This window comes from Apium graveolens, chromosome 4, assembly GCF_009905375.1.
Source record: "Apium graveolens cultivar Ventura chromosome 4, ASM990537v1, whole genome shotgun sequence".
In the NCBI taxonomy this organism is placed as follows: domain Eukaryota; kingdom Viridiplantae; phylum Streptophyta; class Magnoliopsida; order Apiales; family Apiaceae; genus Apium; species Apium graveolens.
In genome coordinates, this window is record NC_133650.1 from 116,891,467 (window position 1) to 116,914,166 (window position 22,700).

General features: G+C 36.1%; 1 protein-coding gene and 1 pseudogene across 1 annotated transcript; one reads left to right on the forward strand and one right to left on the reverse strand.

The window, feature by feature from the left end:
• The first annotated feature begins 12,298 nt into the window (after positions 1–12,298).
• LOC141719206 (cytochrome P450 CYP736A12-like) lies at positions 12,299–14,047 on the forward strand. Its single transcript, XM_074521588.1, has one exon. It carries the CDS (start codon positions 12,408–12,410, stop codon positions 13,905–13,907), a length of 1,500 nt encoding a protein of 499 aa, XP_074377689.1. The 5' UTR covers positions 12,299–12,407; the 3' UTR covers positions 13,908–14,047.
• Positions 14,048–14,125: 78 nt separating this feature from the next.
• LOC141719207 (triacylglycerol lipase OBL1-like) lies at positions 14,126–16,431 on the reverse strand (annotated as a pseudogene).
• Positions 16,432–22,700: the final 6,269 nt, after the last annotated feature.

A 22,700-nucleotide genomic window follows, 5' to 3' on the forward strand; every position in this document is an offset into this window, starting at 1 on the left:
AAAAGCACTTACTCTCTTTCTCTTCAAGCTCTTATTCTCTAACAATGGCACATGTTGTAAAGATTATGTCTCAAACTGGGTTCATTTATGAGAAGAACAATTTCACTGCACTAGTGAACAAGGGTATTCAACATTCTGGTGATTATCGCAAGATGATGGACTTTGTGAAGAATTGCAAGCTCAATTACGACATGATGGAATCACCCACAATCTTCTGTGAAGTTGTTGAAGAGATGTGGAACACTACTACCTACAACTCTACAGATAAGACCATCACACTCACCATTAAAGGTAAAGAATTCTGTATCAATAGTGATGTGATAAAAGCATGTTTCAAAATTCCTGATGACAATGTGACCTCACCACACACCGACACTGATATAATCAATATGCTTAATTCCATGAACTATGCACTTCCTACGTCTAAACTAAGTGACATTAGGAGAATGGGTCTTAGGAAAGAATGGAGTTTCATGTGTGATGTTGTTACAAAGGTTTTCTCAGGAAAGATCAGTAATTTTGATTCAGTAAATATTTCTATGCTTAACATGCTCTACATGCTAGTTACAGATAAGTATTTTAATTTTAGTGACCTTGTCTTATTTGAGTTAGGTTTTAAATTAGGAGAGTTAAATAAAAGAGGTAAGAATGTGTATTATGCTAGATTTCTTATGATGTTAGCTAACCACCTTTGTGAAGAGATTGTGCTTGAGAACCCTAACAACAAATTAGATTGTTGGGTTTAAGAGAGAAGGCTCATTGCAGATTTGAACATGGCCAATCATCACAAGGATGTGCCATTGTTCTACTTGCATGTAATGCAAGCACCCCAGGTAAGTGAGGTAAGTTCACCTGTCCCTACAACTATTCCAACTCAACAATTTCTTTGAGTTCAAGTGTGGTTGTGGCAACTGTGTCAATGACCAAACAGTTGCCTACCCAAGCTACCAAACCTACAATTATTTCAAAATCCAAATCAAAGAAAGCTCCCTCTGGTATCTCCCAAAAGATGCCAGTTGAAAAATCCACTAAAGCCAAATAGGGGAGTGTGAAGGAGGGTAAGTTAGGTGAGGGAAGGGGTGAACATAAAAGAAACCCCAAGAATAAGGTTGTAGAGTTGAGTGAATCCCAGCCTAGCCACACTGCAGTTTCCCAACAAACTATAGTGCTTAAAAAGGACAAAAGCTCATTTCTAGCTGCATCCTCCCAAAAGGATGTACCTATTGAACAAAGCTCTCAACCAAGAGCACAGGCCAAGAGGGTTAGGGAGACAAGCTCACCCCAAACTTATGCCAGAAAGAAGAAATCAAAAACCATTGGGAATGCACAGGGCACACACACTGTGCCAATTGGTGCTAAAGACACAGTCACTACACCTTCACAAATTCAGTTTGATGTGGCTCCAATAAATGTGGAGTCACAGCCAAAATCTCTAGTTATAGAAGCACCTCAAACACCCAACTCACCAATAAATTCTCTGGATGTGGATATGATAAACACATCAATTCCTGATTCCCCTTCTTTAACTCTATTGGGGAAGCCAAAATCTAGTGCAAGTGAGCATCGTCTTTTAGATGATTTGTTGGCTCGCTTGCCAATTCTTTCAGGAACTGTTGTGTCATCTGTGCCTAAAATATCTTCAATCAGCACAGAGTCAACAATAGTCTCTATTCCCAGCTCATTTATTTCTACTTTCTCGACGAATATTGCTCATCCGTCGAATAGTGATTATATCCCGACAGATAAGCTTGATAGCAATTATCCGTCGGATAGCAAATCCACTCACTCGATGGATATCACTCATCCACCGAGTATCTCTGCACAGCTTCAAACTTCACTTATTTCTAGTGCAGAAGATTTAGTGGTTGTACAATCACTATTAGGATTGAGAGAGAAGAGTGTTTTGAGTGAGAATCTGGGTTGCTCCCAGGAAAAAGGAGAGGAGATGAGTGACAATATGCAATCCATTTCTTCAGGATTGGCAAAAGAGAGTGAGAGGAGTCCCACTTTAGTAGGTGAAGGTGAGGGTGTGAGGGTGGGGAGCCAGGGTGAGACCCTGATGCAACAAAAGAGAGAAAATGAGAGAAATGCAGGTACTGGAGCAATAAGGATGGATGTCATTGCTAGTGAGTCAATGAATATCCCGAATGCAGACAGGGAAGGACTATCTCAGCATCCTAAAGTTGTTATAGATTCCACTTCCCTTGATGCTGAGGCATTTACTCACCCTGTTCCAGCTTATCAACTTCTAGCTGAACAGGGCAATGACAATGCAGAAAGGATGCTGAATTTGGTGCATACCACACAGTCTATGATGAGAGCTAAGGATGCCATCACAGCTTTGCCTTCTACAGCTGGTGATGTGGACCATGAGACTGGTGGTTCAGCTGATTTCTTTGGAGATGGGAGTGGGGATAGTGAAGATGAAGCAATGGACATAGGGGGAGAAGTAGGTTCAAGTTCATGATCAGGTATGCCATCATGGGCCTTCTTAAAGCACTGTGATGAGCATTACTTCAACCAGTTAATCAATCAGACAAATACTGCTCTTCAAACCACTACCAATGCCAGCACCAAGAAGCTCCTTCAGGTACATCTTGCCTCTCTACAACTTCAACAAATCCAGGGCTTCCAGCATGTTAGGGATGTAAACACCATGAAGGGTGATATTGAGGAGATGAAGAAGGCCATTTCAGACAATATAGATTCTAAACTTCCAGAAGCTACAATGCTTGACATCAAGAGGAAATTAAGGAAAAATTTTGATCTTTCAACCAAGATAGATGCCTTGGACACAAGAATGTCAGCCATGGAAGTATCTTTAACTGCCATTCATCTTCATCAAGCTCAAAAGACAAATTTACTACAAAAACTAGTGGCTGCTCAAACTCCCTCCTCACCTCAACTTGATGATAACAAAAAGGGGGAGAAAGGACCAAGTGAGGGGGAGAGGCTTGAAATTCAAATCAGCAAAGTAATTGTGCCTTCAATTACTATCTCAAAGCCATCAGTTACAGATAGTATAGATCTGATCAATGCAGCAGCAGCCAACAGAAGAGCAGCTGATAAGGAGAAGTTGAGTATATTCAACTGGGAGAAGATTGATGAGGAAATACAGAAGAAATTTGAACTTGTCAAGGAGCCAGTTAAGTCAGCCATCCATCACTCTCAAGTCAAGCAAATAGTGTGAATGAGATGAGCATGAACTATCTGGAAAGAGGATAGCCTTCCTGTATCAAATCTCCAAAGGATGAAACAATTCTAAAACCAAGGGTAAATTATTCAAAATCATCATTTAAGAACCCTTTGGATACTGTGTATAAGACACCTAAGCATGATGAGAAGAAACTTCTGTCAAGATCAATTGTTTTCTACAAAGATCCAGCTGATTCAGCTTCAAAAAGAAGAATTGCTAAAATTTTCAGGAATGGGAAAGAAATTTGTGTGGTGGCTGGACATCCTTAATTTGCTCAAGCAAAGAGAGAAGAAAAGGCTAGATTGAAGCAGAAAAAGAAGCAAGTTGCTCTGGATGCTAAAAAGACTAAACAGAAGAAAAAGCAAATTGCTATCTTGGCCAAGCTACATGCTGTAAATTCATCACAACAAATTCCTTCTCAGCCATCTGAAATTACTGAATCAAAGAAGCAAATTGAACAATAGAAGAAATTACTGCAAGAAGATTGGTACTGAAGAAGATTGAAGAACTTAGGAGTGTTAGAGCTAAAGATGCACTTTCAAAGACTCTAATTATCCCTTACACAGGGAGAAGAGTGCATCTAAGGCCCTACTGACTGATGGAGTTCATGGATGACAAAGGTGTGAGAAGATTCTTCAGATTAGAAGACCAATTGAGCATCTCTAGCAATGAGACTCTTTTGGAAATGCAAGAAAAGCTAAATCTCTCAGAATCTGATGAACTGAAATTCCACAGGTAGCTCCAAAATCAGATTGAAGAAAACAACAGAAAACTTGGAAAGAGATCCAGACCTTCAAGGAACTAGATAAATCTGCTCAGGCTAGAGGAGCATCTTGAAAATGACTGTGATTAAAACTTTGTACATTTTGTTAATTGAAGCACTTTTCAGTAATATCTACTTTTTTTTAAAGTTATATTTTAGGGTGTTTTATTATCATCAAGTATCTCTTAATTTATGGCTACAATTCCAGTAGACATAAATTGGGGGACATTGTTGTGTATATGTTGTGTACTTGATAATTTCATGAACAAAACACCTTGGTAAATTTTACTTAGTGAAATTATGTAGCACTCGACGGATAAGATTTATAGTCCCGACGGATGACTCATTATAGTCCCGACGGATGATGACTTATTATCCATCGAGTGAGTAGCTTATGTATCAATAAGTCTGTAGCACATTTCTGCATACACCATTATATAGATTCTGTAAGTAGTATTCAAGTCATGTTGACTTTAACTAGATATGTAGAATAGGTTGATTAATTGTACATAGATGATGTCTTGTGATTTTGCATAAGTGAAATGAAGTCAAATGCCTGATTGCTACCCGACGGATAAATTACAATGAAGTCGATGGATGATCAACTAGACAACCCGACGGATGATCAATAACTCGACGGATAATCATGAACCGACGGATAAAGAATTCAAATATCTGTTGACAGTGACAACACAGTCACATGCGTCGAGTGGATGCAAATGGAATGTGGTAGCCTATTCAACTGGGTTTTCGAGAACAAAGAATTATTGCCATTTCCATGCTATTATGAAGATATTCAAAGATGCTGGAATAGAGTAATAAAGTAGCATTGTAATAGACTAGATAGTTTTGTTTTATTATCCTGTCTCATTACTTTGTAATCTTGGTGATATATAAACCAAGAAGTAGCAACTAAGAAACTATCGATCTAAGCAACATAGCAGAGAAACATTTGTAAGCAGAATTCTTAGCATTTCTCTGTAGCCTTAGTAGTTCAATTGTTATAAGCAGCTGTGAGCATTTTGCACACAGGGTTCTCTCGATATATATTATATATCACTGGTGGAATCATTCAAATCCACCAGAATTTTTTTAAAGAATCCTGTTTTTAATTACTTGTGATTTGATTCATTTAAGTTTTTATTCCGCATTGTGCTAATCAATTCACACATATATATATATATATATATATGAGTTAGAACAGTTTTATTTCAAGAAAAAGTTTCAAGAATTTCATTCAACCCCCTTCTGTAATTCTTGTTATATTGTTAAGGGACTAATAGAGGCTGAGTTGATCTCAGACAAAAGGAGAGGAAATGAGTGAAACTCTGCAAGCTATTTCTTCCAGCTTGGAAACAGTGAGTGAGTGGTGTCCCATCTTACTAGGTAAAGGTAAGGGTGTGAGGGTGGGAAGCCAAGGGGAGCCCTTGATGCAAGAAAAGAGAGAACATGAGAGAAAAGCAGGCACAGGAGAGATAAAGGTGGAAACCATTGTTAGTGAGTCAATGAATGTCAGTGATGCAGAAAAAGAAAAACTGTTTCAGCAAGAATATTAAGCTGTGATAGATTCTATCTCTTTCGATGCTGAGACATTTACTCATCCTATTCCAGCATATCAAATTCTAGCTGGACATGGCAATGAGGAGGCTGCGAAGCTACTAAACTTGGTGCACACTACTATTTCTATACAAAGGGCTAAGGATGCCATCACAGCCATGCCACCCACAGCTAGTGATGATGTTGATTATGGAACTGGTGGTTCTGAGGATATTTTTGGGGATGAAGATGATGATAAAGGAGAATTCATGGATATAGGGGGAGAAGCAGGCCCTAGTTCAAGATCAAACATGCCATCTTGGGTGTTTTCCAAAACATGCGATGAGCACCATTTCAAATCCACTATGTCTCACATCATTCAACAAACTCAAAAAGCTCTTCAAACTACTATAAATGCCAACACCAAGAGACTTCTACAAGCACACCTAAACTTTCTCCAACTACATCAAATTCAATCTCTCAAACAAAATTTGGATGTCACTGAGCGGAAGACAGAAATTGATCAAGTCAAGAAGGATGTTATTGAGAGACTAGATGCTAAGTTTCCTAGCACAACCATGCTTGACATCAACAGACAACTTAGGAAAAATTCTGATTTAGTCAACAAGGTGGACTCCTTGGACAAAAGATTCAAAACCCTGGTGTTGTGGAATAAAAACCTGAATGCTTTAGTATTTAATACTAGGGTTGGTGAGCTTCGAGTTAATGGCTGCTCTTGCGTTTGGGACTATGGATCCTTGCAAGATGCCGATGTATCTCTGTGTTGTAGAGAATCAAGCCAAAAAACCTAGTTCTAGGTTGAGCGGTAGAGCCCCTTTATATAGAGGTAAGTCTAGGGTTAGACTTCTATTGGGAGACTTGGTGGAAAAGTCTCCAACTTAGATGGTGATTAGGAGTCCTATTGAGGAAGGAGCTCCAGAACCTTCTATGTAGGACTTTGAGTCCGTTTAGAACACATGTATCTGCTCTTCTAGCCGTATTGGGCCTAGTCCATGATCAGCTCGTGTTCTTGGACTTGGACGACCTCTGCTGGTGGGCATTGGTTGTTTGGGCCGTCATGGGCCTGTTACGAAGCTTGGACCAGACAGGCCTGCTATGAAGCATGGACCAGACAAGTCTGTGTTGGACTTTTCGGACAAGAAGCCCAAGTGTAACTAATGCGACATGTAATGCATCTTTAGAATGTATTTTCTATCCATATCATTTTCCCCCTAACTTCCGTGAATACTGCTCGAGTTTTCGTGGAAGTTATAATGGACTAATCATTACTCGGGGTACTTTCGGCCCTTCTCGGGTATTCTCCCTTCATGGGTATCGGCACTTCATGGGTGTTGGCCCTTCATGGGTATCGACCCTTCATGGGTATCTCCGCATCATCGTAAAGTGTGGAGCGACCTACACGTTTACAACGCCTTACTAGTGTGAGTATACACACTTAAAGCCCCCGTAGAGGCTATTTGGATGGTGTTCAACACTAAACGGTCTTAATCGAGACTATAAAGTGAGCGTTTATCACCCCCTTAACCTTCATCAAGGTAAATTATAGAGTGAAAGCTGCTAATTAGCCTTAATCGGGGCTAATCGACCCTAATCGGGGCTAATTTTCATGTACAAGTTGCTAATTAGGCTTAAAAGAGTCTAACTTTAAGCTACAATGCACTAATTGGCCTTAATCAAGGCTAATTTACCCTAATCGGGTCTAATTAAGACTAATCAGTATGCACAAGACACTAATTATCCTTAATTCACACTAATTATAAGAGCGAATGGGTTAAACGGCCCTAATCTAGGCTAATTTCATCATACAAATCACTAATTATCCCTAATTTGGGTTAATTACGCCTAATATACATTAATCAGCCCTAACAGCTTAATTTCACTAATCGGCCCTAATCTGGGCTTAATCTTAAAATCCTGAAAATTCAAAAAAAATCAAATGTTTTTTGAATTTTTTCCATTTTTTTCGAATTTTTTCAAAATTTTCGAAGGGGGGTCGTCGGGGTCGAGCAGAACCTCCTGGGGCAGGACGCTCTGCTCGGCCTCATGCCCCCAATTGTGGGCTGCTCGGCCAGTTTGGAGGAGACCCTCTTGGTCGGCCACCTCATGGTCGGTCACTTCTTGGTTGGCCTAGAGGTGGTTGCCCAGGGGTTCCTGCCCCTCACTTTTTTTAGCTTCTCACTAGGATTTCGAGGTTTCTACATACCTTTTTATGTCCTTGTTGCTCTTGGTTGTCCATGGAATTAATCTCATGGTTGCCTTTGAGTTTCTCAGGGCTCTGCTATGGCTATTTCAACGAACGTTCTGTACTCATCCCGGTGGGCGTTCTGTACTCGTTCTTGCTGAACACTCTGTGTTCTACTGAACTTTCCCTTATGGAAAGTCTTATACATCATTAAACTAGTCCAAACTTCCCTTGTTGGATGTTATACACTTCAATCAACTCGTTCTCGTAAACGTTCTAGTCTTCACGATACTAGGTTCTGCTGAGAGTTATCGTTTTTGAGAAATTTCCTAAGAACCTCTCAAGAGGGTCTCCGAAATAACTTTTGAAGGCCTCCTAGCTCTCCTACAGAAGTTTCTGATAGGCTGAAAGGCCTCAATTTGTTGGCTGGTAGGCCAAGGCCACTACAGAGGCAAGTTGTGGTTGTCATGGCTCTGCTACGGACGCTCCTGGTAGGTCAAAAGGCCCCAACTTGTGGGCTGGTCGGCCGGGGCTTCCCCGCATGGAAGTTGTGGCTGTCATGGCTCTGACACGGGGGCTCCTGGTAGGCTAAAAGGCCTCAACTTGTTGCCTGGTCGGCCGAAGCTTCCCCGCATGGAAGTTGTGGTCGTCATGGCTCTGATAATGAGGAGAACGTTTTGTCCTCGTAATCGTGAGTTCAACTGAAGAACTAATCTTGTCTTAATCTTCACTAATTTTGCTAATCATGATGATTAATATAATCATCCTATAGTTAAGAATAATGACTTTTATTTGGTTTCAGCCAGGCTTTTTTCGGAAGACTGATACGATAAGTGGTGTCTTGCATCGCTTTTCTCGTTTATTATGTCATCTTTTATTTCCTTTTGATCGTTTTTCCTCACCATTTCCTGTGTTCTTTCAACGAGGTACCTACTAGCGTGAACTAGGAAGACTTACGCCCTGATGTAACAGGTGACCTTTTTCCTATAAAAGAAGATGAGAAGTGCTTATTTTCATTCACACCTTCATTTTTCAACTTCTCAAATCCTCAAATTCTCTCAAGCTCTCAAATTTCTTCAAGTTCTCTAAGAATGTCAGGCGGACAAGGCCCTGTTAAGTCCTCTTTCTCCAAGAAGGAAGCTATGCATAAGAGGGCTACTCTTCGCTCACTCCAAGGTATAGCTCTTATCTCACCCTTCTCAATTAATCGTTGTTCGAACAGTTTGAAGAGTATATTGGATGAGAGGGCGGACGAGTACCCTAGTATACCGTCCATTTCGATGCATTCCATCACTGAAGTATGCTTCGTGAGAAGGACGTTGAGATGATTAAGTCGACTTACCCCTGGCCCGACTGTTTGAGGGTTTGTAGAGCTATGCCAAGTGAGAGGGCATGTAACCTTTGCCACTAGAGGTTGTTTGTGTTCAAGGCGGCCCTTAATTCCGGGCTAAGGTTCCCAAATAAAACCATAAATTATTACCTAAATCGAACTAAAATTACCTAAATGGAAGATGTGTTCGTTAGCTGCCACGTCAGCAGCGTGGGACCCCATACGGGTCCAACTTTTCCATGTTAGCTGTCACGTCAACAGTGCGGGACCCACATATGGGACCCACTTCTACCACGTCAGCTACCACGTCAGCGGTGTGGGACCCGCATGGCGACAAATTACTTTGGCAGATGGCTAATGCAAAACCACAATCTCTAGTGTTGCAAGCTATGCAACACCGTTATTTATACGCAACGCTAGCTGAAATTTAATGCAACACTATTTTCTTATGATTGCAGATAAACCAAAATCTTATAATTATTAGAACGCTTTTCTTGCAACACTCAAAAAAAATATTGCATATGAGCATTAATGGCGTAGTGTTGCATGGAAAGTTGCATGGGCTTGATACGTTTATTTATTCACTTAAGTATTCGCTTGGTCGCTTATTCGTTATTGTGATAAATCCTCGTAAGCGATTCGCGGGGTATATCCTTTTCTTATAAATCCTTTATATTTTGTAATCTTGTACTTGGGTTTTATTCGTAGGATTTTAAATTCGTGATCGTGACGCGATTCTCGTATTCTTTGGTAGTTCGTAAGATAAGGTCGTTTTACAAAGTTGGTTTTCTTCGAAAATTATTGACGTTTACATATACTCATTTGGTTCGTATAATCACAATACTGACTCAGAAATTAAATTTTTAATGCATAATATAGTGTGGGCTGAAATGTTTTCCTGATCGTCAGAGTTACTATTCATCGAATGTTTTATAAAGTCCAAAAAATTCGGGTTATTACAACCACTATGTGGATGTGAACAATGCTAGCACAAACAAAAAATGATATTTAGAGCAAGTAATGAAAACAAATGTAATTTAACAAAAATAAATTAAAACAAAGGGAAAAAATGACATATATAATTGGTTATTTAAAAAAAATGATAAATATAAAGAGAACTAACATACACCAGTCAAAAATCTAATTTATGGAGGATTCAAGTCCTAAATCTCCATATTATGCATATTTAGTTTTAATTTTACCCTTTTCATTTGGATAGAAAGTTAGGTTGGTTTTTTAACTAACCATTTGTATGATTGGTAAAACTCTTCTTGCCAACTTTATACGGTCATAAATAAAATACGGGATGATACGGGTTTCCCTTCCATTCCACTTGTTCCCCTACTAGTTTGTTAATAAACTTTTATTTCACATATGTTTTTGTTAAATTTGTTATCAATTTACGATATATTCTTTTTTAGCAAATGTGCGAGTAATAAAAATGCATTTTATTTTTAGTAAAGTTTTTGAGCTAATTACAAAATATTTATATTTTAATCATGAATATAATTTAATAATTTTTAGATTTTGATTCATAGTTGTCAATTAATTTATTTTTATAATTACCATATTTTTCTAGAATTTTTTTATTAATTTGTATTTTAATATTTAGTTATTTTTGTATTTCACTATATTATGTTCTTAAACCTTGTCTTTTATTGATTATATTTTCATGTATTCAATTATTATATTAAAAAATCGTTTTTAATTTATAAGTTAAAATTTACCAAATACATCAATAAATAATAATTTATAAATAAAATTATCCAAACCTAAATAACTTATAATTAATAATTTTCATATAACGTGACCTTTAAAGTCATAATAATAATGAAGGATGGCGACAGGTCGGATCAAATCGGGTTTCGTAAGATCCAAATCCGATTCGTTATGTTCGTTTCGGATCGGGATCGGGTTGGGATCCGGATATTAAAAATAAAGATACAAATCCAATCCATCGTGTTTTTTCGGGGTTCGGGTCGGTTTCCAGTTTAATTCTGATATTTAAAAAAAAAAATATAAATAAATTTATATTATTATACAAATATGTTTTTTGAATGTTAAAAATACAAAAATAGTATTTTATATATTGTCAATAAAAAGTTGGTACAGTAGTCGAGGTCTTCTTTTACTAAATGTAGGTTAAAAGTTCGACTCACTCACTCATGCTTGTGCGTATATTTAACAAAAAAAAAGTCGTACGCTACATAGATAGATAATTCAGTATTAACGTCAAATATAATAAATTTAATTATCCATAATTATCCAACATCCCGATTATAAACCTTAAATTTAAATATTTGATACGTTTAAATCATGTATTATTGATATAAAATTATGTAAGATAAGAATATGCTATCGGATTTTTTTCGGATTTCGGGTTCGGATCGGGTTTGGAACGGATTACGGGTATCTGTTCGGTATACCTAAGATTCAAATCCAGTTCCAAACTTTTTCGGGTCTAAAATCAAGATTCCGATTCGGATAAATCCAAACGGATCGAAATAGGTGGGGTATCCATCGGGTCGGGTAATATTGCCATAAGTACGTCATAAATTACTAAGAAACTCCAACAAGCCTTTAATCACAATTAATTCTTGTATCACTTTTCACCTTTTCTGGCCAGGCATATATGGCTTGTCTGTGTATCGCCTTGTTTGGAAACAAGCATTTCATTTTAAATGAAAGATTTCAAATGACATTATTTGAATTGTCATTTCAAATTCATATATTTACACTTAAATTTGATTGCCTTGGATTTCAAATGAAATCCAAATTCAAATTCTTTATCTTATCCAAACATGTTATTTGATGAAATCTAGAATTTTAAATGAAATTCAAGTTATCAAACGGACACTTAAATGGTTAGACTGATTTTATTATACTAATATTGTAATTCAACAGCCTCCTTGAAGTCTAACTAATCTGGAAGGGGTACGAGAACTGAGAAGCATAGACGCAGGTTCATGAACTCTTTGCCGTCTTTAAACATTTAAAAAATAGATAACAAGGACTGAAATAATTAAATATATATGCTGAACATGTGGGTGTGGTTGAGGTCGCTGTTGGAAACATATATTAACAGGAAAAACAAGAAGATTAAGATGACATATTAAAGAAAAAATGAAACCCGCAGAAGCTTTCCTAGACAATGAATTATATTTATTTTAAATGTTTTTTGGCATGTGCTACAAAATCAACTGAAATGCAGCTGCTTGTCGTTTAGGGTGATTCATTTTTGGCTGCTCATTTTCTCTAGCTATAAAAACCAACTCCTAACATAATTACTAAACAGCACACAACAAGCAACTACTACTACACTTGAATTACTAATCAAGAGCTCCAATCTTTAAAAACCATTATATTTCTTCAACCAACGATGATCCTTTCCTTGGCCTTTTCATTTCTGTTCCTCTTCCTTGGAGCTGCATTCTGGTGGATACTCGACGCCAAGCAGCGTAAGCTACTGCCACCAGGCCCGAGAGGATTACCGATTGTTGGTAGCCTTTTAAATTTGGGTAGCCTTCCCCACCGTACCTTCCATGAGTTGTCCAAGAAGTATGGTCCTATAATGTCTTTACGCATGGGTTCCGTGCCGTCTATAGTTGTCTCGTCTCCTGAGGCTGCTCAACTTTTCCTAAAAACTCATGACAGTGCTTTTGCAGCACGACCACAAATGGAGGCTGTTGCACATATGTCATATGGTAACAATGGCATTAGCTTCACCAATGGTACATACTGGAGGCATGTGAGAAAATTTGTTGTGCAAGAGCTTTTAGCTCTCGCAAAAGTTAATTCTTTCCGAGGGATGAGAAGGGATGAGGTTGGCTTAGTCGTGGAGGAGATCAAGAAAGCTGCGGTCGCTGGTGAGGTGGTGAATGTTAGTGATAAGGTAGGGGGTTTAATTGAAAACATGACTTTTAGGTTCCTTTTAGGACGAAGCAAAGATGATCGATTTGATCTCAAGGGTATCATGACGGAAGCCTTTACTTTGGCTGGACAGTTTAATCTTGCTGACTTTGTGCCCTCCCTAAAGCCACTTGACCTTCAGGGATTGACACGAAAATACAAGGAAACAGGCAAGAAACTTGATGCAATGTTGGAGCTAATTATTGAGGAGCATGAGCAAAATTTGAATACTGGCACTCGTACGAATAATCGTGACATTGTTGATGAAATGATATCTTTGTCTAAAAATGACTCTTCTGTCAACCATCAAGAGCTAGCCAAACTGATTGACAGATCCAGTATCAAGTCTATCATGATCGATATCATTACAGCAGCAATTGACACCTCATTTACATCAATCGAATGGATACTGACAGAGCTAATGAGACATCCAAGGGCAATGAAAAAGTGTCAAGAGGAGCTTACTTGCGTTGTTGGACTTGATAGATTGGTGGAGGAGACGGATTTGCCCAAACTAGAATATTTGTACATGGTTATAAAAGAAGGTATGAGACTACACCCTATAGTACCGTTACTTGGTCCCCACGAAGCTAAGGAGGATATTGTAGTTAATGGATATCATATCCCTCAGAAGTCACGAATAATCGTAAATGCTTGGGCTATAGGACGAGATTCTAAGGTGTGGGGTAACAATGCTCTAGAATTTATTCCAGAGAGGTTTTCTGAGAGTAAAATAGACCTCCGAGGACGTGATTTTGAGCTCTTACCATTTGGTAGTGGTAGAAGAGGGTGTCCTGGTATGCAACTAGGGTTGCTGAGTGTTCAGCTAGTGTTGGCTCAGTTGTTACATTGTTTTGACTGTGAGTTGCCGCATGGGAAATCAGCTGAAGACATGGATATGACTGAGCAGTTTGGGCTAACAATTCCCCGAATCGAGCACTTGCTCTTGGTGCCTAAGCTTCGTATTTAAGCATGGTGACCTCAGAAATTAACTAAAGGCTTATCATTATTTATTTATTTATTTATTCGTTCATTCATTCTGGTATAAAAAGGGTCTCATACTGCATATAATATTGACTCATACTGTTTATCTGAAACTACAAAGTTATCCAGTCTCCAATCCTCCATTTTAGTCCATTCATTTATGTACGTGGTGATTATGACATAGAATTGTTGTAGTTGTCTGTATTAGTCCGCCTTATCGAGCTGCTTGCGCCCCAATCTTACTGCATTAATGTAATCTTGAGGATTATGATCAACAGCCCACCAGAGCCGGATTCCCCAGTACCTAAGATACAGCAGAGGCAAACTTTCTCTGTTCGGACTTATCAAACTTCTCCACACCTTCCCAATAGCATCCATTGACCTTTTCATGAGTGCCAATGGCGATATCGTAAAGTAATGTTCATACAATTCTCCTGTAGTTTCCTGCATGTGTATTAATTAAAATAGTTATTAGTTCGAGGTAGTTTAGCTATGAACATGAATTTTGGAAGAAAATTTAACTTGAAATTAATTATAAATACACGAAAAAAGGAGGAACTAAGAGAGCCCAAAATGAAGATTGCTAATAAATCAGGATAAGTAATAGCAATCAGATGACAGACAGAGTAATATGACAGACATGTACCTTAAGCCCATAAGCATGCATGTTAAAAATTTTGGTTCTCACCTTGTAAACATAATGGCTGTCGTAAAGGAAGCAATTACCAAAGTGCCTGAACATCAAAACAGAGTTATCAAAAGGCACCCTGGGCACTACATCATTATTATAAACATATCGGTTGTACGTGATATTGAACTCCTTAAATTTCTTCTTCATGTACCGCCCAAAACTTGCATTACCAACCCGGGGTTGTCCAAAAGTGTATACAGCTTTTAACTTCTCCAATATAGAATTTTCATTGTGTAATGCCAACACTGCTAGCTGGAAAAAGAATTGCCAATGCACCACCAAGACTGTGACCTGTTACTATAAATTTGGTTTTGCTATTCTTGGTTAGCACAGTTCTTAGCACTTTCCTTATGGTATAGTATGCATACAATTTTTGGTCTTCCTTGTCATTACTATTTTCTGGAAAGTACTTGTCCTTACCAAAGCATAAACTTGATAACTTTTCTTTTATGGACTCGTGACACTGTGGATTGTCATCATTGTCGATATGTTTTGGCCAGGTTTCGTTCTTCTGCAAGCCCATAGCTTTCATGAATCCACTGTGGACTTTTCCCATATCTGGGAAACTAATCCAGGAGATATCAAAGTCTGTACACCATGCATCTGCATCAAAGGGTTCAGTGCCTCTAAAAGCCACTATTATCATGTCCTGGTTGGCATGCTTGTCATGAAATACCATGGCTTGGGTAGTGTTTTTCTTATGATCTTCTGCAAATATCAAAAAACAAAGATTTATTCTATTATACCTTCTTATTCAGCTGATAAAGTAATTTCATATAGTTGGATCTTACCATTATAAAAATCATACGAGCCTATTAGCTCCATCTACATAAACCAGAAAAGTTTAATTACAATGTAATTATTTATTCCTTTTAATTTTATACTTATCACGGACAAGTGAAATAATTAGAATCAAGTTTATTATAGGTATATCTACCTTCCATTGACCTTTTATAGCTGCCTCGACAAATTTTTTGTTCTCGTAAACTACCTTAGAGGCCATTGCTGACAGCACCGGAAAATATCTGATATCAACAGGTTTGATGTCTAAATCAACTCGTTTATCAAGACATCCAATAGCAGACACATAGGTTTCTGATTCTTTATCAAGCATTGGCAATTTTCCTAAACATATATTAAAAGGATTCAGGCATCTGTTAGAGAAATATTTGAAATTAAAAAAAGAAAAAGAAAAGAAAAAAGAAGGAACAGCAGACACACACACACAAACACACACATAGATAATCTGATACATGGCACAAACAAGAGAGACATATGTAGAGACAGGACTAACCTTGTAATTTATTTATCAATATCTGGGTAAATATGTTTTCATTGAACAGAATGTTGACCAACTCTTCAAATTTGTATCCAAGGGCTAAGAGTTTTGCATGGAGTTTTAATAACTTCTGCACCAGCACCGAAGCAAAAAGGATCGATGTACGCTCTAGGATCTTCTCATTGACATCGGGGTGTAGTTCTATATATTCTTTGCTACCTTTAATTTTGGTGGAAAAATAAATTCCCAAGAGATCACGAAATCTTGCTGCTTCTGCGTTCACTTTGAGAAATTTTACTTTAGTTTCACTCTTTGGCTCCATCTTTTATATAGAAAAAGAATAGTATTAATAGTAAGGCAATAAAGCGATGAATGACAAAATGCAGTGCTATCTTGTGTATTTATAAACCATATAAATGTAGGAATATATTTTGAGATTTGGATTGTTTATTCAAATCGGCAAACTACATTTTTAAGCGCATGGGAATCTTTTCTGTCAAGCAAAAACAATGGAGACAAGAAAAGTATTTACAATGCTAATCTGGCCAGATTGTTTAAGGTTCTGATAATTTAGAAGAATTACTGAGATTTGTTTTATCAGTTCTGGTGTACCATTTAGCACTGTACAACCATGCATAGTGCACTAGATATGGAAATAATATTGAGTTGATCCTGGAAAGTGAATATTAACTTTTAATTTGAGTTATTCTTACTGTGCTTAAGTTTTACCGTATACATATAGCAATCTTCTTAATAATTTTGTTAATGTAATTGCAGGAAGCTGATGATATATATATATTAGTCTTACTAAAGATATTCTCCAGTGATAGCTAAAGCAACCGGAGGTTCCTTTATTCCAACAAAGAAGTCTCTTGTGCCTTCATTGTATTATATAATTTATATTCTTTTACAAACTGTGTTCCTCGTGCATGTCAACTTGCATATATACTGTATTATTTAGACAACAGAAATGAGAGTGTAGAATTTTATTGCATATTCTCTGCAATACATAAATGATATCTTTTATCTATTTTAAGTTAGGAGATGATTGGATATACTCTTAAATTATTCTTCTATCTAATCTACTAGAGAGTGTCGGAGGTATTTTTATTACCAGGACCTTTTCTTTTACTTCTATGTTAATTTATTAAAAACTCACGCGTTAAATTAACTAACATAAACCAAAATATTTTTGGTTAACGAAGAAATAGAGAAATTTAAATTTAAATATTTCTACGAGCCCAAATGATAAGAAACATTTTTTTTTATAATTAATCACACACGCACATCAAAGAGTCGAACCTGTGATCTTGGGCAAGAGGAACACTGTGTTGGGTTAAACCCAATAAGTAATATCAGTTTGGTGATAGATAGTTATTAGAATTGATAATAATTGTATGGTAGACAATAATTGTCATGATCAGATTGGATAAAATATATGGGTTGACAATTATTATTATAATCAGATTATTTTTGTCTTGTTGGCTAAATTTGTGATGGATATATATAATTATTATTTTGATGTATGTTTAAAAGATGTAGTCGTCTTACGTATCGTGTGGGAGATGCTTGAGCATTAGTTGACTCAAGTATCAGTTTGGGACACCATTGAGGTGTTATGTATTGATGTATTATTGATAATTATTTTGATTAATAATACAAGTTGGGACATAGATTTTAAACGTCAAATATATTGTTGTGTGTACTCCGTATTGGTAGAATTGAATCTTGAATATATGTGTGTGTGTTTCCTCCTAACAAGTGGTATTAGAGTCAGGTTCGAAGTTCGTGATGAATTGGGTTGGAGGAACTTTCGAGTTTCAATTGGTATGGTGGAGTAAATTGATGGATTTGCTGACAAAGTTACGTGTGGTATGCCGGTTGACTTGCACTGTGGATCAGTTTGTTCGTACTCGAGGTGGAAGATGAACGGGATCATTGCAATAGTTTCAATGGTTTGATGGTTCATCAACCAGGTGAAGAATTTGGGTAATGCTCGTGATGTTCTTCAAATAGGCTAAATGATTGTGAAAGTAAGGATCGGGTGACTCAATGCTGAAAGGAGGCACTCGTGGTTGATGTACGTGATTTTGTAGGTTGATATACAGTTATGATGAATAACGGTAGTTGAAGTTATTGAAGGTCACTATATGGGTTTTAGTGACTCTCAAAAGTTGGAAGAACGAGATAAAGAGATTCTTGTTCGACGGGAGGCATCAGCGAACGAATGTTGATGTTTTGATGGTTACCGTTCAATCTGATATGGAGTACTGGGTTGAAGGGGAGGATTGTTGGGGTCAAACCCAATAAGTAATATGAGTTTGGTGATAAACAATTATTATCATAATAGGAATTGATAATAATTGTATGGTAGACAATAATTGTCATAATCAGATTGGATAATAATTTTATTGGTTGATAATTATTATTATTATCAGATTAGGTTTGTCTTGTTGGCTAAGTTTGTGATGGCTATATATACATAGTCATGTTTTTTTTATGTACGCTTAAGAGATGTAGTCGTCTTAGGTATCGTGTGGGAGATGCTTGAGTATAGTGGGCTCAAATGTAACAATCCAAATCCGGGATCAAGATTTGGTGTCACCAAACAATCTTTACATAAAATAAAATAATATGTAGATAACCCCCTTGAATCCGGATCGTTTACAGGTTATGGTATGAAACAAGAATCTAACCTTCCAAAATTCACAATATCTACAATACAAGTTTAAATACCTTTATGCTAATGCCTTTGACTTATTTTTCTAACATCTTCGTCCACTCGCAGCGGAGATCTCTCTAACTCATGTTGTTTAACGGAAGCTATTCACTTTTATCCTTATCTGCTTCTGAAAGAAATAAGAATTTACAAAGTAAGAGTGAGCCAAAAATGCCCAGCAAGTATATAATTGAGTTTCAAGCATTAATATCAAAGGAAAGTTTCCGGATGAAAACTTTAAACAATTTTAAACAATTCTATCTACTTGGGGCCGTTGAGCGAATGAATATTAGATGTTACCAGCTTTTAATTATAAATCCAAAAGTGACAAGCAACTCCCAGATTCTTTTCCAGAATCAGGGTTTTGTCCGGTTTTGGAATCACAAAACTTTTCAAGAGAGAATGTCGTTAATGGCGATCAACAATAAATTTCATTATTAATAATTATTTATTATTATTCATTTTTGTTTCAAAATTTATTTCACAAACTAATTTTATTTATTTATAATTTAGGACTCAGAATTAATCATCATTGTCCACCGTCGGCTCACCGAGGCTCATCGCCGACGGCGGTAAATTTCACGGGTTTCCGTTTATCGGACATCCAACGTGAAGTTGACCGATTGGTTATTAATAATTTCCCTTTCAAATAATTATTTTTATTTCACAAGAAAATCAATCAATTATGTTTAGCAAAATCACAGAACCATTAATCAATATAACACAATCGGAAACAAACACAGGGCCGAGGGGAAATAAACCGAAAAAATAATCAGAACCAAGAACACAGACGAACACACACAGAGACACGCGCAAGGCACGCGGCCCACGTGCCAGTCACCTCGCCGGAAAGGAACCGGCAGTAACCGGAAAACACAACATCGCCACATCGCAACATAACAACCCAACTGTACATACATATGGGTGTATATACACGCGCATATACACACAAATCGGAAAGAAAGAGATAGGACGCAACTAATACCGGAAAAAGAGAAGACAGCGGCGGCAATGGCCGAAGGAACATGCGGTAGCGGAACAGGGGAGAAGTGCCGGCGAGAAGTAGAGAAAGAAGAGAGAAGAAAAGAAAAAAAAGAAAAAAAAAGAGAAAGAGACGAGAGAGAGATTGATTGAAAGAGAGACATGAGAGGTAGAAGAGATGCAAGAGAGGAGAGGACAAAGTCGGCTGAGAGAGAAATAAGACAAGAATTAAATTGAGGATATTTATCGGATTGTGTACACCGGAAATCTGAATTTGCACCGAAACTTTAATATTTTAACGAATAATTTACGAGTAAAAATAACCCAAAAATTCATTAAAACAGATTTAAAATTCTCGAGATAATTTAAAATTAATAATATATTTTTTTAAGATTTTTAAATTATTTTTGGAACGCACATCAGTCTCATATTTTACAATTTAACAAATAATTGTGCGGGTGAATAAAAGTCAGAAAATTGCCGAAATAATTTTAAAACTCTCGAAATATTTAAAAGTTAATAAAATTTTCATGATTTTTGAAGCAATATGGAATTAAATACTGATTTTACAATTAAATGAGATCAGAAAATCATTTAAAATTAAATAATCAATAAAATATTGATTTCTAAATTTTATAAACTCCTAAAAATAATAAATAAAATTATAAAACAAAAAAATAATTTTAGAAACAATTTTAGCATTTATGAGAATAAATATTCAATAAAATCATTTTAAAAACAAAATAATGCCATATAGTTCAATAATTAATTATACAAATAAGGTTCGTATCCAACAAGTATCCAAAATTAACAATAAGGTAACACAAAGCTAACAAACCCATCACATAATTTATTTATTTAATAATTCGATAATTATATTTACATATCGGATCCGAAAATAGGTTACTTAGCCGCTAAGTAACTATATAATGATATGGTTTTAAGACCAGACTGGGATAATTATCAAAACAAATCTTCCTATAAAATACTTGATACGAATATAAGGTGATAATATCTCGCCTTTTGAGAATACGGATTTTTTATCGATCTATAAAATGATGAACGTATAGAAAGATTCACGCAGGGACTCATAAGGTCAAACCGTATCCCGGATCGAAAAAGTCAAAACACGGAAAGTGTTCAGAATTATCAGAATAGGTTAGGAAGGAGTTTTCGGAAGAGTTTCGGGTTGTAAAAATGCAAAAACGGTTGAAGTGGGACGATTTCTGATCTAAAAAGTAATTTTATAATTACATAAAAATAATCATTATTAATTCTATAAATCCTTAAAAAATTTTATAATAATCCTAAAATTACCAGAAAAAATATCAAAATTAACTATATTTTATTCTGGACAATTAAAAATTAAAAAATCCTAATTTTATCAGATATCAACACCCAAATATTAATATCAATCATCAAATAATTCACCAAAATTCACATAATAATTATTTATTAATAAAAATAATTACGTAATATTTCTCGGACGTTACATCCTTCCCCCCCTTAAAAGGATTCTGCCATCAAAATCATGCTAAGGAACAAACCATGATATTTTTCGAGTATCTCACTTAAAATTTCTCAGAACTCGTCATTTTAACTACTACTCAACGGTTTCCTATCGATATCAAATCTATCAGTTGTCCATGCAACTTGACTTAAACCTCCATTTTATACATATGGAGCTAAATTACTCTTCCTAGTTATATATATATATATATATATATATATATATATAAACGTCTAATGAACTCGTTATAGTTATGACAACAAGGCCAACTCATTCGCAATTGTTCTATCTATCTCCTTGTCTCAAAGGACTAACCCAATTTACACTAATTTTCTTTTCTTTCTATTTCTAATAATTCGTACTCATGAACGCCTCCCATTTTAATTGGCTGTTCACCTTTACTTTCCATGTCTCTTTCTGTTCGGTTAGCCTGACCTATGATCGTTTTCATTCATATTCGGGAGCCTGTAGCTGGTCTCCTATACTTTTCATTCATCTTCGCATAATATACTAAGTTCATGGCGTCTTCGGTCTCTAAATGTTCTAAGTCTATTCTAAAATTTAAAATTAAAGAGAAAATTTTGACAATTGCGTTCAGCTCACCACTTAATCACTATTTAAAATTTTACTGATGTGTTTTTCTCTAACGTTCCGTCATATATAACGTTCCTTCCTTTATTCATGCCACATTACTCGAAAGTCATCTTCTATTTTTATGTCTCGTAACATATCCTCGGAGTAACCTACATTTCCCGGGATGCCACGATTTAACCAACCTTTTTCAGAACATAACTCTTGATACTAATACTCATTTTGTTGTCATATCAAATTAGATATTAGTACGAATTTGATGCTCACACATCCCATGTTATAGTCAACATCAATCATCTATACTAATACCACCTTTGATATTTAACAACAAAGTAAGTACCAGCATTAATTAGGAACTGGATCAAACCTGACATTTAATTTCTAACTTTTCCAATTCCTTTAATAATTACATAAAAATAATCATTATTAATTCTATAAATCCTTATAAAATCCTATAATAATCCCAAAATTACCAGAAAAAATATCAAAATTATCTATATTTTATTATGGACAATTAAAAATTAAAATATCCTACTTTTATCAGATATCAACACCCAAATAATAATATCAATCATCAAATAATTCACCAAAATTCACATAATAATCACATAATAATTATTTATTGATAAAAATAATTACATAATATTTCTCGGACGTTACATCCTTCCCCCCTTAAAAGGATTCTGCCATCAAAATCATGCTAAGGAACAAACCATGATATTTTTCGAGTATCTCACTTAAAATTTCTCAGAACTCGTCATTTTAACTACTACTCAACAGTTTCCTATCGATATCAAATCTATCAGTTGTCCATGCAACTTGACTCAAACCTCCATTTTATACATATGGAGCTAAATTACTCTTCCTAGTTATATATATATAAACGTCTTATGAACTCGTTATAGTTATGACAACAAGGCCAACTCATTCGCAATTATTCTATCTATCTCCTTGTCTCAAAGGACTAACCCAATTTATACTAATCTTCTTTTCTTTCTAATTCTAATA

Excerpts from the sequence above, each read along its gene's own strand:
- LOC141719206 (XM_074521588.1), top strand. The coding sequence starts at position 12,408 with ATGATCCTTTCCTTGGCCTTTTCATTTCTGTTCCTCTTCCTTGGAGCT.